This window comes from Lonchura striata, chromosome 16 (genome assembly GCF_046129695.1).
Source record: "Lonchura striata isolate bLonStr1 chromosome 16, bLonStr1.mat, whole genome shotgun sequence".
NCBI classification, from domain to species: Eukaryota; Metazoa; Chordata; class Aves; order Passeriformes; family Estrildidae; genus Lonchura; species Lonchura striata.
In genome coordinates, this window is record NC_134618.1 from 14,356,381 (window position 1) to 14,370,721 (window position 14,341).

Below are 14,341 nucleotides of genomic sequence, written 5' to 3' on the forward strand. Positions count from 1 at the left end.
CAAAAGGATTTTTCATCACTTCAAAGCAGCTCTTTGGCATGTAAGTGATGTGCTGCTTCCATGATAGTTTCCCCTTTCCTTCTCTTTTTTTGAACCTGAGTTAGTTTTGCCTGGCACTGGATTTTCTACAGAAAAATGCCTTTTTTAAACTGATTTGTCCATGCTTTGCACTCTCCCCATCAGAGCCACTGCAGCATCACAGCCAGTCAGACAGGCCCAGCTCTTCCAGGGATGATTTCTAACCCCTGGTAAGAGATGAGCAACAGATTAAACTGAGGCAGGGCCTCATTGGCAGCACTCCTCAGAGCCTTGCTGTGTACACAGCACAACCCAAACAGTCTATCACAGATGATGAATCAGAAGGGAGCACTATAATTGTTTTATCTGCCTTTTGGGACAGCACAAGCTGCTTACTCTTGAATTAGAGCCTGGTGAATGTCACTGTATCTTCCAGAAAAATGGACAGCTTTGATTTGGGGATTTCCAGGGATGAGGAATCCACTGTGCTGTTGCTTGTCCGCACCCAAACCCCTGAATAGTCACTGGTAAAGAGTGGACCTGAACTGTTGAATAAATTTGTACTACGTGGGATGGCACCATTTGGGTCATGTTGCAGTTTTGTCTGCTAGACTAAAGAGAAAAGCACATTACCACAGGAGAAAATTACAGCAAATAATGCCTTGGAAAGAAGGCTGCCAGGAGAAAGTTACAGGATGATTTGATTTGATTTGTAGCTCTTGTAGAAACCTTTCCCGTTTCACTACTATCTGTTTTGGTTGGTAGGTGTGAAAACCAGCACAGGTTACTGGGGTGAACTGGGGTCTGAAACTTGGATCTGGGAGAACCTCCCATCTGCTTTTGAATATTCCCTGTTTAAATGGTCAGGGATGGCATGAACCCCATGTGGCCAGAACATCCTGTTGGTGACAGGAGCAGCTCAAAGCACCTGAAACTGCACCATAAGCAATGACTAAACCCCACCCACGGCCCTGGGAGGAAAGGCTCAGCTCCAGGCTGTGTGCACACCATTCCTCCAGGGGCACTGGCCCTTCTGCAGGGCTGTCCTTTCCTCCTGGGAGCTGCTGCTCTCTCTAATCCATCTTGTCACTCCAGCATGGGAAAGGGTTGGCCAGTGCTGAACTGAAGGTACCCTCTTAATCAAAGTAAGAGGTGGGAGCTGGAGTGTTTGTAAAATACTTTACAAATGGGAGGGTTTGATGGCATTAAATGAAGGATCAGATTCATTAAATTAAGTGGAAAGCAATGTACATGGATGATTTCAAGGGTCGAGGCTGAATACGGGTTTTAAATAGGAAGTGATCAGCCACTATATACAACACAGAGCAGCTCTCAAACGTTTTTAATGACAGTATTTGTACACACTTTAGTTTAATTAACACATGGCACAGGAGAGGGTTGGTAACTAGGATGTGTAGTCTCACACCAGTCGTCTCAATTAGAACACATGAAATTTCAAGCATCAGTACACCCAGAAGAACAGCACCCGTCCCTGCCCAGTGAGGTCTGGCAGTTTGAATTTCCATCACACCCTCTGTTTCTTGGATGTGGCAGTAATTCCTTCCCTCCAGATGGAGAAGTCCCTTTAGAAGTCGATGATCAGCTTCTCATTTGGATTTATTTCTTGTTTTGCAATCAAAATTAAGGGGACTGTGTATTGTCACTGCCCAGTGATCCACATCACGTTTCTGACAGTTATGTTTATTAGTAAATATGTAGTAATTGCATCCAGAATTAACTGGAGCTGCTCTTCTGTGTAGGAGAGATTTCCTGTGATGTGTGATCCCTTTGTTAGCACAGCAGTCCCTGGGTGTTGGGGGCTGTGGCTGGGTTTCAGTTCTTGGCAGGCTCAGTGCTGGTCCGGGGCACAAACTTCAGAATAATTGGCTTCTCTGGTGTTAGCAGCCCCACTGAACTCAGCTTGATTGGTATCTGTAACAATGAGAGGGAAAGCACAGGTGCAGATGGATAAGTTAAACACGCAGGGATGAAAGGTTCAGGCACGACTGGATCCGTAGTGCCTGGAAGTGTGGAATGTCTGGTGTTGGCACCCGGCCCGTGCCAGCCCCGAGCCTCCACGTGCCCCTCACCTGAGTCTCTTTGCAGGTCTGGAAGGTGAAATGCTGCAGCAGGGAGACAATGGCGACTTTCAGAATCAGGAGGGCAAACCTCATCCCAATGCAGTTCCTGGGCCCAGCCCCAAAGGGCAGGTACGTGTATGGGTCTATGGACTCCTTGTTCTCCTTACTGAACCTAGATGATGGTTGGGGAAAAGAAATGAAGGCAGCAAAACCACAAAACCTACATCTTATTTACCCAGGGATCTCTCACTGGTGCCCTGCAGAGCCTGGTTTGGGTTTTTCTTAAAGTGTCTCAGGCTACCCCAGAAATTGAGTACTAAGACCAAGCCCTTGCCCAGGACAGGGTGGGGTCCCTTTTGAGGGTTTGATTTTAATTCTGTCCCTCCAGATTAGTAATTGGAAGCAAGGTGAAAATCCAGGCAACATCCTGTCCCACAGTGACAGATATTTCCTGTCTCCGGTATTTAGAGAGAGAAGAACCAGAAGTTGTTTTGGTTAGGAGCAGCCTATGGCTTCACTTTCTCTGGGAATGAGAAGTAGATATTAGTTACAAAAAGAAACAGCTAGGGAAAGTTATCCTTGAAAACAAGGAAGGAAAGCAATTCTGGAAGGATTGAGTCTGGCATATTTAATAGAAGCTGGTATGAAGGGAACAGGTTCAACAAGAAGGATTATACAGTGGATGGCCAGCAGTTACAAAACCTCCAAATTTGCCCCCTCTCAGAAAGCTTAAAATCTGGGTACAAGATCCTGTGAGGTATCAGTGCTATTCTCCCAAGAAGATTATGTTGTTTGAAACCCTGCTTTAAGCACAAAGCTCGTTTTCTTCTTAAAATTACATTCCCACGAGCCTGCAATCTCTCATCCGTATTGTTTGTAAAAAGATAGGAAGAACACCATTAGGAAGCTAATCAGAGATTAATGCTTAATTACTGAGGAAAAAGCAGTGTGATATTTCTTCCCTTTCATTAAGCTTTTTGTACCTTTCTGGCCTGAACTCATCTGGGTTGGGCCAGTACTCGGGGTCACGGTGCAGGACGTAGGGTGGGATTGTGACCACGACTCCTTTGGGAATGTTCACTCCATTTATCTCCACGTCTTTCTTGCAGGTTCTCTCAATCCGCCCCCCAAGGGGATAGATCCGGAGGGTTTCATTCACTGTCATGTCAAGGTATTCCAGTTTTGTAATTGCTTCGTACGTGAGAGGAGCCTGCAGGACAACACGAGGAAGGTGACTAGCTATGTTGGCATCAGAAGTGGATTGTCCTAAAATAACTGTAGGAGCCAGAGTATCCCCAACCCCCACTACCCCAATTTTAACTCAGACTCACTGAAGAACAAAATGCAAGGTAGAAATTGAGCAACTGGTTTCAGTTTTTGACCCTTGAGTCATAGAAATGCTTGGAAACCTACATCCTCTTGTGCAAGGGTGCAGAGTGTGGCAAACAGGCTTGAGCAGCTGGGGTGGCTGGAAGGTTCCAGCTGCCAAAAGAAAACCATTGCAGGGCTTGTTGTCTCAGTGTGTGTCTCCCAGAGCTCATGGAAAATCCGTGGTGTTTAGGAGCTGAAGATTTCTCACTGCCCTGACTGAACCAGGAGGGCAGCAGGGTCACAGGGTCCTCCTGATCACTCAAGGCCCCCCTTACCTTGTTGGGCAGGACTGTGTCAATCTCCTGCAGCACCTTTTCCTGCACATCAGGGTGCATGGCCAGCTCATAGGCCAGGAAACCAAGGGTGTTACTGGTGGGTTCATACCCAGCAAAGATAAAGATGAATGCCTGGGCCAGGACCTCTGTGTCGGTCAGGGCTGTGGGGAGATGAGAAAAGCAGTGTTGGCTGATGGTCTCAGCAAGGAGCAGGCAGCAGCAGGTGGTGTTGAGGCAGGTTTGTTGCAGTTGTTTTCTGATAATGCTTTTATAGCTGCTCTACCTGCCTAGAAAAATTCATTTGATAGAGGAGGCAGGTGATTTCCTGAGTATAAATAAATGATATGGCAGTCCTGCTCCCCAGACAGGTATCTCAGCCCTGGTGCTGGCACCAGGTGACAGAGCTCCATCTAGAACTAGTCACTGAAGATGATGGTGAGGCAAACACCTCCCCATATTCTCCTCACTCCCACAGCCCATGATGAGGATTTGGGTGTTGTTACCTTTATATGAGTGGTTTGCTTCGTTGTTGCCCTGGCTGGCTGAGCGCTGGGATTCGATCATCAGCTGCAGGAAGTCTACCCTGCCCTGAGAGGGAAAGCAGGACAGGTCTTTGGTGACAGGTTCCTTGGAGGGCTTAGATAAGCAGATTTCACAGCCTAAGCACAAGTTTTAGACTGAGAACATCCCCAAAATGCACAAAACTTCTTTACTGAAAAACGTAATGCTTGCTTTTTATTTTGGAAACCTGTCTGTCCTGTCCATTAAGCCACTGGGTGGGAGAGCAGTGTCTTGAATGAATTTGGGCAAAGGGATCCAAACTCTAAAAGGCAGAATTTTGTCAGGAAGCAAACTGCAGTTTTAGAAAAGCAAGAGGGGAAGGCTGAACCCTAAAGGTGATTTTGCTGCTCATGTGCTGCTTACTCTGCACTCTCTCATCCTCTGCCTAATCTTCTTCAGGGAGTCTCTCAATCTCTCATTACAAGTGCTGCAGACTGAAGCTCAGTTCAATTCTGCTGAGCCTTTATCTGGATTTAGCTTCAGATCACGGATGTACAAAGTCCCCCTGATTCTCTGCCAGGACGGGTCAGGTGGGGCTTTCCTGACAGTATTAAAATGAAATGTTTACACTTGAGTAGGCTCAGGGTTTTGTTGAGTCATTGTACTTTGACTTCACCTTTGATATCATCTTCCTAATTATATCTCACTTCAGTGTACTTTCTGCCACAATTGCTCTCAAATTCCCACTCACCTTGTGAGCTTCCTTTTCACGATCCTGCTTAATTTTGGCAAGGGATCTCATGAAAAAATCCACAGCATCACTGGGGAAGACGTTTACGTTCATCTTGGCCATGACAGGAATAAGGAATGGGAAAGCAACTGAAAAACAAATAGAAAATTAAATTGCACTCTTTAAATAAAACCCTCCTGATAGCTGTGGATGCTACTGGGAATTTATTTCATTTTTTAGTTTCTGTAGATGAGAAAAGCATGGACTGTGTCTTTTTTCCCTCAGTTTCATTCCCTTGGAATAGTTTTTGTGTCACATGGGCACAACCAAGCTGGGTATAATCATTCATTTAAGAGAAGACCAAGGCATATTCCACCTCCTATTTCTAAGGCTCTGTTTTCTAATGACAGGTTACTTCTGGACACAACAGGCATGTGGCTCACAAGAGAAATATTGAAAATTCTGAGTTCTTTGTTCAAGCTGAGCTGTTCACTGCCTTGCTGTGATCATGCAAACATTTTCAAGTCCTTTTCAAGGCTTTTCCTTCCTTGTAGAAACTGGATCTTGATATTCTCTATCAATTCATAACATCTACAGCACCAGAACCTCCTCTGTGCACAGATCCAGACTTTCCCTGGGTTTCAGCAAGGTATCTAACATTAATTTAAGATCCATTGCTGCAAAGCTATTGCACTGGAGGAAATTGCATCTAATTACAGTCCCCACTCAGCACTCTCTTCCAGAAAATGCATTTCAGATAGCAGTACTCTCCTCAAGCCTCACTTGCTTTTCAACCTTCAAATCATTTCCCAGCACTTAATTGGATATTTCTGGGTGATTCACAACTTTCTTGCACTGGGGATGCCAAAGGTGGAGGAAGCTTTCACTCATCTCATCCCCAGGGTTTCAGCATGAAGCTCACAATGAGGAAATGATGAGACAAGGGCCAGTAGGACTTCATTCCCAGTAAGGGAAGTTGTCCAAGCAAAACCTGGAGTCACTTACATGACAATATGAAGACTGGGTTAAAAAAGTCAAACTTGACCAGTTTCTTCATCTCTCTGACAAAGGGGTCCTTGGGGTTGTTCATGGAGTCAATGTTCACACCAAAGGAAGTGCTGGTGACTACGTCCATGCTGTAACTCCCAAAGATGCTGATGGAAGATGGAAAAAAATAGACTGTGGTTAAATATTTGGACTGAATGAATGTTTTTTTTTTTTCCTCATGTCTATGTGACATTCAAATATAAAGTCTCAGAAGACCTCCTGCCTTAGGTTTGGAAAGAAAATTGGTTATGTGGCACTGAACAGCACTTCTAGAGAAGGGGATAGATTTTTAGAGAGATTTTGTTTCCAGCCTGCACAAGTTTTGAAGTCAGGCAGCTTTTCCAAGGATTTTACAACAACATGGAATGGGTTGGTGGAAGGACAGCATGTGGAACTTAGCATGGTAACCTCTTGAGGAGGGGTGGCAGCACACCTTGCCTCAAACAAGCCCTGGGAGTGGTCCAGTTCCACCCAGGACAGCCCCCTGTTCCAAGCTGTCCAAGCCCTCCCCTTGCAGGGGTTTGGTTTAAGGGGAGCTTTGCTGCTTTGTTGTTCCTGGTGTGCAGCTGCCCCTGCTGCATTTTTGCTTTGAAATTGGGGTTTAATACACAGGGTTTTGTCCAGAGCCCATATGGAAGGCACAGATGAGGCAAAAACACTCAGGGCCAATCTACAGCCTCAGTTTGCCCAGCAGTGGGGCATGTGAGGGATGAGCATCCCACACTTCTGTGTGGGGCAGAGGTCAGCATCCTCCATATTCTGGGAAAGGAGAAGGTGCTGCACAGAGAATCCTGAGTGTTTGCAGGAAAAACTGGGTTTTCCTGCCAATCTTGGAATTATTTTGGATCTCTGGATTCACAAAGGTGTGCTGGAGCATTTTCCTTCCTATCTACCTCTGGAAAGTTTCCTAACATCCAAATTAAAATTTCCCCTTTTAAATTTCCAGTCAGGCTTTCAGTAGGTGCCATTCCTCCTTTCAGAGCCCTGGCTGACCAAGGGAAAGATGTGCATTGCTGGTACCCAGTGAACCACAGCACTTCTAACAAGTTTTGCTCTGCCAGATGCTCTTAGCAGCTACTTACTCCTTTACAGATATTGAGCTGCCCTCTTTCACTTGCTTCTGAACATTCTTCACCAAAGCTTCCCCATAGTGCTTCATTATAGGGAACATCTGTAACACAAACCAGGCATGGTCACTTCAGGACAATACATTTTACTCATTTACACAGGCTCATGAAGACTACAGGGAGTTTCATGAATATTTACAAATAAGATTTCTCTGTTCAGGTTTATTTTAAGACTCTTCTGCTTTCAGTTAGGCATAAATCAAACAGGCCTGCTTAGGTGCCAGGCTCTGACTAAAGATATCAGACCCCTGTGATAATCTCAGCCTGAAAACACTGCTGACTGACTCTGATTTAGTCTGTACCTGCCCCTCTGGTTTACCTCCTTTAGTTTCCCACTGGTGAAGGTTGGAGAGAGCACAGTACGGAGCCTCTTCCACTGCTCATCTTCAGCTAATGAGACGGCATTGTTCAGTACCCCGGCCAGGTCTGTGCGCTGCAGGGGAAAAGAGAAGGTGTTAACCCCAAAAAAGAGAGCAGCCTCCTTGCAGGGGTGGCAATGTGGTATGCAAGCCTCTGCCTGGGCTCTTCTGGGGGCATTACTGCTGGCAGCAGGCTGTGGCCTGACAAACAGCCTCTGTCAAGGCACAAATCCATAAATAATTCCCTTTTCTGCACTAAACCAGCTGTGAGGTGCCATTCTCAGCCCCAGTACAAGTCCAATCAGCCGAGCACCTGCATGTCTGTGTGTACCCACCATGTCCCATCCCTGCATCCCAGCTGGTGGTACATGTGCACCCTTACAGATTCCTGCACGCTCACACAGACCCAAATCCATCCATATAGACAAAAATATACAATAGGTGTGAGAGTAGACTTGGTCTGCTCCCTCTGCCAGCCCGTGTATGCAGTCCAGGCTGAAAGGCAGGGGAACAGTGACGTGCAGTGGTCATGCTCAGCAATCCCTGTAGTGCAGCCACTCGTTCCCAAAGGATGCTTGGCATGTCTCCTCTGCACTTCTCTGGACTGTGTAGATCACAGTACTTGTGCTCTTACCCTGCGGTTGGTGAAGGTGGTGTAACAGTCTTTAACCAGCACAGATTTGATGATTTGGGGGTCTGTGACAGCCAGCGTCGGTTGTCTGCCATCGTAAATCCTGGTGGGGGGAAAAGTGGAGGCAGGTAAATAACCCCAGATAATTGAAGTGTAAGGCTTGGCTGATGCCCACGAGATGCCCATGTGTTGAACAAATGTTGTTCCATCAGCAGCCTTGTTGCTCTGTTGTCTGAGTACAGAAATGTAGAAAGAAGAGATAGAAAAGGACTCCCAGACCTTTTCCCATCTGGTTTTGTAAATGGTAAAGGGGGATAAACACCCTCCAAATTCACTGGGAAATGAGCAGGGCTCAGTTGCTCAAAGGGCCAGATACTAAATGAAGCGTCTTCCTTTCCTCCCCTGACTCTCTGTGTTTTTCCAGGCACTTAAACACATTACAGTATTAGAAGGAAACTTGTTCGACCCCTTTCAGGCTCTTGAGTTGGGTATCTGGAGACTTGGGCTGACAGCACTGAGATATCCTTGGAGATGAAACTCAGTCCTTGTTTTTGTCTTTTTAAGCTGCCAGTTCTGAATGCTTTCCTGGAACAGATGTAGATTAAGCTGATTTGTGCTCTCTACCCATTTGTGTAAACATAAATTTTCCAGACTCTACTTTTTAAAGCTGATGTAGGGACCAGTGGATGCATCATACAGGATGTGCAAGGTTGTAGCCTAAGTTGTAACAACAGTGATGAAAGCTATGGGAGGAAGTGTCTAGAACAGAAGAGCCATAATTGCAGAGCTCCTGCTGTGGCAGGTGGGGATCAGCAGCACAAGAAATTCTTTGGATCAGCTCCAAAGGGAGTCACTCACATTCCTCTGCTGTTGGTAAATCAGAGCCACCCAACCTCCCAATTCCAGATCCTGCTGAAGTAAATAGTTCTGTTCATGATTTTGTTAGGGGCAGGTGAGGGCCTTTTTTACCAGATTTAAACTGCTTTTTGCAATACTGGTCAAAATAGCTCCTGTATGGTGCGGCAGTGACACAGATCTGTGTCACCAGGTTCCGAGTAAGCCATCAGCAGCACCCTGTCACTGCTGCTGTCATCATGTGGAACTGTGGGGTTCATACTCACCCCCAGATTTTCCCGTATTTCTTGAAACATTCTGTGTCAAATTCCAGGAAACCCTGTGGAAAGCAATTTTAAAATTGTCATGTGCTACCCTGGATTGAAAGAGACCCACAAGGACCATCCAAGTCCAACTCCTAGCCACGCACATGTGTGAGAGAGTTGTCCAAATGCTCCTTGAGCTCTGGCAGCATTGGTACTGAATTATCTGAGAGAGGATGCAGTGGAGGGGATGATTTTGGACATGGTGGGTGGGGAAGAAAAGCTCTAAGCTAATGTTCAGAGCTGCTTTATGAGCAGCCAAAGCCATGATGAAGCATGAATGTGCACTGTGCTTTGAGTGAGCTGTTGGCCAGGGGGCTGGCAAAGGGCAGCTGGAAATCAGCCAGCCAGGAGAGCTCCTTTGGGGATGCCCCTTGGTCTGTGCTGCTGAGCTTTATCCCACACTGGGCTTTTGTAGTGGTTTTGCTTCACCAATTTGAGATTTCCTGGCCAATGCACCAGTTAGTGTGGTGGGTTCAGTGCTGACCAATCATCAGTGCTCTCACTAGAATGTACTTATTCATTTTCTGCTGTGAGGCAGGATTAGGAGAAAGGCAAAGCAGGCTCAAAACTTTAAAAGCCTTTAAAAGAAAAAATTTATTAACAGTAACTAAAAGAAAGAGTAATAAGAACAAAACCTTCAGGACACTTCTCCTCCCCCTACAACCTATATTTCCCAATGAAAATGTAAAGAAACTAAACCTAAATTTGCAGTAAGTTTACCACCTCTAGAACAGTCTTTCTTCAGTTCCCTTAGGGAGGGAAGTCCCTCGTGTTAATGTTATGGAGATCTCTCCACAAGAAAACAGTTCTCTCATGGCTTTTCCATGAACAGCAGCCACCTGGAGAAATCTGCAATTGTGAAATCTCTCGAATTTCCACAAGATTTTCCCATGGCTGTGTTTATGGGCCATGTCAGCTTCTGGGGTACTGTTTCAATGATGTGCTGTTCAAAGGCAAAGGTTCTCATTATCTATCTCTGAAATCATCTTCTTCCTGTGAGCACAGGATCTTCATCAATCTTCTCTCCTTCTCTGTTCAAACTTCTCATAGGATCACAGCTACTTTAACATCTGCTTACTTTAGCATGGAGGCCTTTGCTCAATATCTACAGTTTGAACACTTTCATCTGCCCATCCTTTCATGCATTGTAGGGAAAAAGAGTCTTTCTCCACAGCTTTATAAGAGTATTTAAACCCTAAGATCAAAGCATCTCCTAATCGCTCCCATTTGAGAATTGACTTTTTCACTGACTTCAGTGTCTTCATCTTGCTCCTCTACACTGCCTGCATTTTGTTCCTGTCTCTCATTTGAGGGAAGATTGAAGCACTGAAACAGGTAATGTCTCGCCCAGGGCCTGCAGATGGTCACTATGGTCCCTTGAGCCCAGGTGGGCCCAGTAGTTTGTGGCAGGAACTGTGGCTGAGGCTGGCTGATGGCTTCTCCTCTCCCTGCCCGGTGGTTGTGGGCAGATCTCAATGGTGGCAGAATCTTGGCCAGCCCAGCCTGGGGCTGCTCCTGGACCCAGCAGACCCAGCTGGGCCCCAGGCAGGCAGCAGGGCAGGGCTCAGTGGGAGGAAGATTTTAGAAACTGCAGCCATGGCCCAGCCCAGCCTCAGCCCCTCACACTCCCCTCACCTGCCTGCAGCCATGGGGACCAGGGGCACCACAGGAATGGGGCACGACCAGGCCCAGCCCCTGCTGCCTCTTTGCCAACTGGAAAAGAGAGAGTTCCCATGTTTCTTTTGTCTTTAGCATGTGTTTTTCACAGAGGTGTGTACAGCTTTCCAGTGGTTCAGATTGTCACTTACACAGAAGCTTTGCATCGCTTCCGTGAATGCGTCCCATAAAACCCACCTCACCTTTGCACAGGCCCTGTGTGACAGAGGAGCATTTGTGGATAAATTATCATTACTCTGTGTCTGCTCAGCTACAGCTGTGCCAGCAAAGGCAGCTCCAGGCACTCACTTTGCGATATTCCAGAGTTGTCCCCAAGAAAGGCAGAGGTCTTGGCCCAGGAATGCCCAACTTCTTGAACACACCAAATGGCCAGATCCCATATCTGTGGGACAGAAAAGAGCAGTGTTATATCACTGTGGCATTGGGGCTGCGAGCTCTCCTAAATCTGAATATTTCAGCGACATCCCTTGGGAGAGGAGGTTGATACAAGTGGTGAAAAAAAAGCAGTCCAAGTGAAAATTGCCCTGTAAAAATCTACTTGTAAGCCATGGTAAGGCTTACACAGAGCCTCAGAGGGATCCTTTTGGTGTGAAAGCAATTGTTTCCACCAGATCACCTGTGGAGACAGCATCTGGAAATCTTGAGCAAAACTCCTGACAGGAGCTCATTGTCTACCAAAGGAGAGGCAGAAAATGGGGCTGGAAGGAGCACCAAGCTTACATGTTTGTATTGAAGAGAAATCAAAGCAATGCCAGGAATTATGTCCCAGGCAGGGTTTTTGTCAAACTGTTCTTCAATTTCAGTAATTGTTCTCCTTCCCTTAGTCCAGCATTAGCTCAGTGGAAGCCTAGTCTTGATGGTTTTCTCTTTAGATTTTATTGACAGCCTTGCAGATTTCTTTCCTCTGAAGTACCCTTTCTGGCAGCTCTAAAGTTATTGCTTCTACCTTGGGGCTTTTTCTTTCTCAACAAGGGCCTGAGCTGCAGCCCTTTGAAGCTTCTCTTTGGCTGTGTTGAAAGAGGTCCTCAAAATATTTGGTTTTAGTTAGTAGCTGCAGCTTCCCAAGTGAGCAGTTCATTGCAGAAGGGATGTAAAGCAGGGAAGGTTTGATGGGGGATGTTATCAGAGATCATCTTCAGGTCACGAGGCAGCAGCTGCTCAGGCAGGATTTTGGGGATGCTTATTTGAAAAGGCAAAATCTAGGTTGAGACTTAGGGAGGGTCTCCCTTACAATTGCCAATTTTTTTTTAAATTCTGAGGACCCCCAATGAGATCAGTGTCCCGCAGCACAGCTTCTGCCAGAGCAAAAAAAGCAGATCCCACCTTATGGTCCAAACAGAACAGGTAAAAAATGGGGAGCTGGGTGTGTTCAGGTGAAGAAAGGTTTCACAGAACTCAGTCTGTCAATGTTTAACCTTTTTTGTCAAAGGTTAATTCAGTGCTAGGAGTCAAATGTTTGTGGATTCTCATTTGTAATGTTCTGCTAGGTAGCCAAGGATGCGGGAGGACCAGGAAATGTCAGGGAGGGCTAGTAACAAAGCCCAGAAATACAAAGCCCAGTAATACTGGAGGGAAACAGGTTTAAACCACTTGAAACATGGCCAGGAAAATGTAGCCTAACACTCCTACAAGTAAAATGTGTCAGGGTTTTCTGCAGACTGAAAAGGACCATTAACTGTAAAGCCAAAGAATAGTCATTACTTCTTTCTACCAGGGATGTGAACAAGAAATGCCTGAAATTCCCTCATGTGTGAACTGGAACAGTGTTGCCCCAGCTGGACAAGAAGGATCTAAACAACCTGTGTCAATGAGCAGTGAAATTTCCATTTTAGTTCTGATATCAGAGCACAGCAATCTGGGTTTAAGTCCCTTTTGCCACAACAGAATTACAGGTGCCTGCAGAAGGTGCAAGCCTGGTAACCAGCAATCTTAGATAGCCACAGAGTTACTGAAATAGGAAAGCTTGGGTCAAGATTCAGGGTAGCTTTTTTGGTTTTGTTGTTTTGGTGTGGTTTGGGATTTGGTTTTTGTTTTGTTGTTGTTGTTGTTTTTTTATAAGAGTCAGCCCAAAACAGACTTTTGAGTGATCCAAATCACAGAAACATATTTGAAAAATATGGCTAAAACTTTCTGAGCTTGCTGAGGTGCTGTGGCTGGAGCATTGCCAGGGCAGACAAATGGGCTGTGCTCATGTGCACCACATCAGTCAGGGGTTTTTAACCAGCTCTGCTCTGCTGCAGTGCTGATTGGCACCAGGAAAGCAAAGAACAGCATTTCCCCACTAGCAGGGCTGCCCTGAAGCACTGGGGGTACATTTCTGCTGTGGGATTTTGTCTGGAAAGCCAGGAGCGGGTGGCTGACATTGCTCTGTGCTCCACCCCTTCCCCCAGCACAGGTGGCTGTGAGGAGGGACATGGGATGGAAATCAAAGATCTGCAAAGGACCCCTCCTAGTCCAGGTGCCCCTGAGGAGAATCTTAGCTGGGTACCATGGAAGAAGTCAGAAGGAGTAAAAACTGATATATTTGTAAATATTCTTCTCCTGGCACCTTTCTGCTGCTCTCCATCTGTGCAGCAGGGTCATCTTCTACTGGCTTGCCTGCAGAGCAACCTCAGCCAGGGAGGCATAGCTGGATTTCTGTGAAAAATCACCTGATGGATCAGAACCCTGACTGAAACCAGCACCCTGATGGTACCCAGTACCTGACATCATTAGCGTTCCATTTTTCCTTTGATTCTTAGCAGCAATCTCATAACTGGATGGGAATACTCCAAACCTTGGAGCAAGATCACACACCTGTAGTCTTTAGACTTCTCTGCTACATTCCAGAGCCTGGTTAGATACTGGAAAACTGGGAATCACATCTACTCTTCAGCAGATTAGTTGTGTGAAAGTGAGCAGTGGCAAGAAGAGAGAAATAGCAGGAGCAGAGAATCAATAAAGAATATTTTACTCACAATAGCAGGAGAGCCAAAAGAAGTAGTATAAGAGCCCATGTTTCTGTAGAGAAAAAAGGCAGAAGGTTCATTTCAGTTCTTCTCTGATTGGCTCTGAATTCTGCCAAGTTCTTGATGTCTTGTCCCACGTCAGTGGGAAATAGGAGTGTTTCACACTGTGCAATCTTTTTTATCCTGTCATATGATTTAGGGGCCCTCCTTCTGTGACAAAGGAGGAGGGGTGGAAGGTAAAGGTAGAAACGTCTGCTAATCTGAAAAACACCATTCATGTGATAGATTGAACTGTCTAAGGTTCAAGTTATTTAATGCATGTGTTGCCAAACATTTCAGCTGGTTTCCCTATTGCAAGTAATAACTGCCTTCCATTGACTCATGCCCCTGGGCTCCCACACCAAAGTAAATATAAA

The 14,341-nt window shown here is 46.0% G+C and overlaps 1 protein-coding gene across 1 annotated transcript; it reads right to left on the reverse strand.

Moving 5' to 3' along the window:
- Positions 1–1,343: 1,343 nt before the first annotated feature.
- Positions 1,344–14,127, reverse strand: LOC110481678 (cytochrome P450 3A9). Its single transcript, XM_021550424.3, has 13 exons — positions 13,935–14,127; positions 11,266–11,359; positions 9,262–9,314; positions 8,144–8,243; positions 7,470–7,583; positions 7,106–7,194; positions 5,982–6,130; positions 4,998–5,125; positions 4,249–4,333; positions 3,746–3,906; positions 3,083–3,309; positions 2,109–2,271; positions 1,344–1,950 (listed from the first exon to the last, which is right to left on the reverse strand). The coding sequence occupies exons 1-13, from the start codon at positions 14,003–14,005 to the stop codon at positions 1,852–1,854; spliced, it is 1,533 nt and encodes a 510-aa protein (XP_021406099.1). The 5' UTR covers positions 14,006–14,127; the 3' UTR covers positions 1,344–1,851.
- Between the last annotated feature and the right edge of the window lie 214 nt (positions 14,128–14,341).

Excerpts from the sequence above, each read along its gene's own strand:
- LOC110481678 (XM_021550424.3), bottom strand. The coding sequence starts at position 14,005 with ATGAACCTTCTGCCTTTTTTCTCTACAGAAACATGGGCTCTTATACTA. Across the intron at positions 7,584-8,143 it reads CCACCTTCACCAACCGCAGG|CGCACAGACCTGGCCGGGGT; the intron begins GTAAGAGCACAA and ends TTTCCCCTGCAG. Across the intron at positions 7,195-7,469 it reads CCAGTGGGAAACTAAAGGAG|ATGTTCCCTATAATGAAGCA; the intron begins GTAAACCAGAGG and ends TTTGTGTTACAG.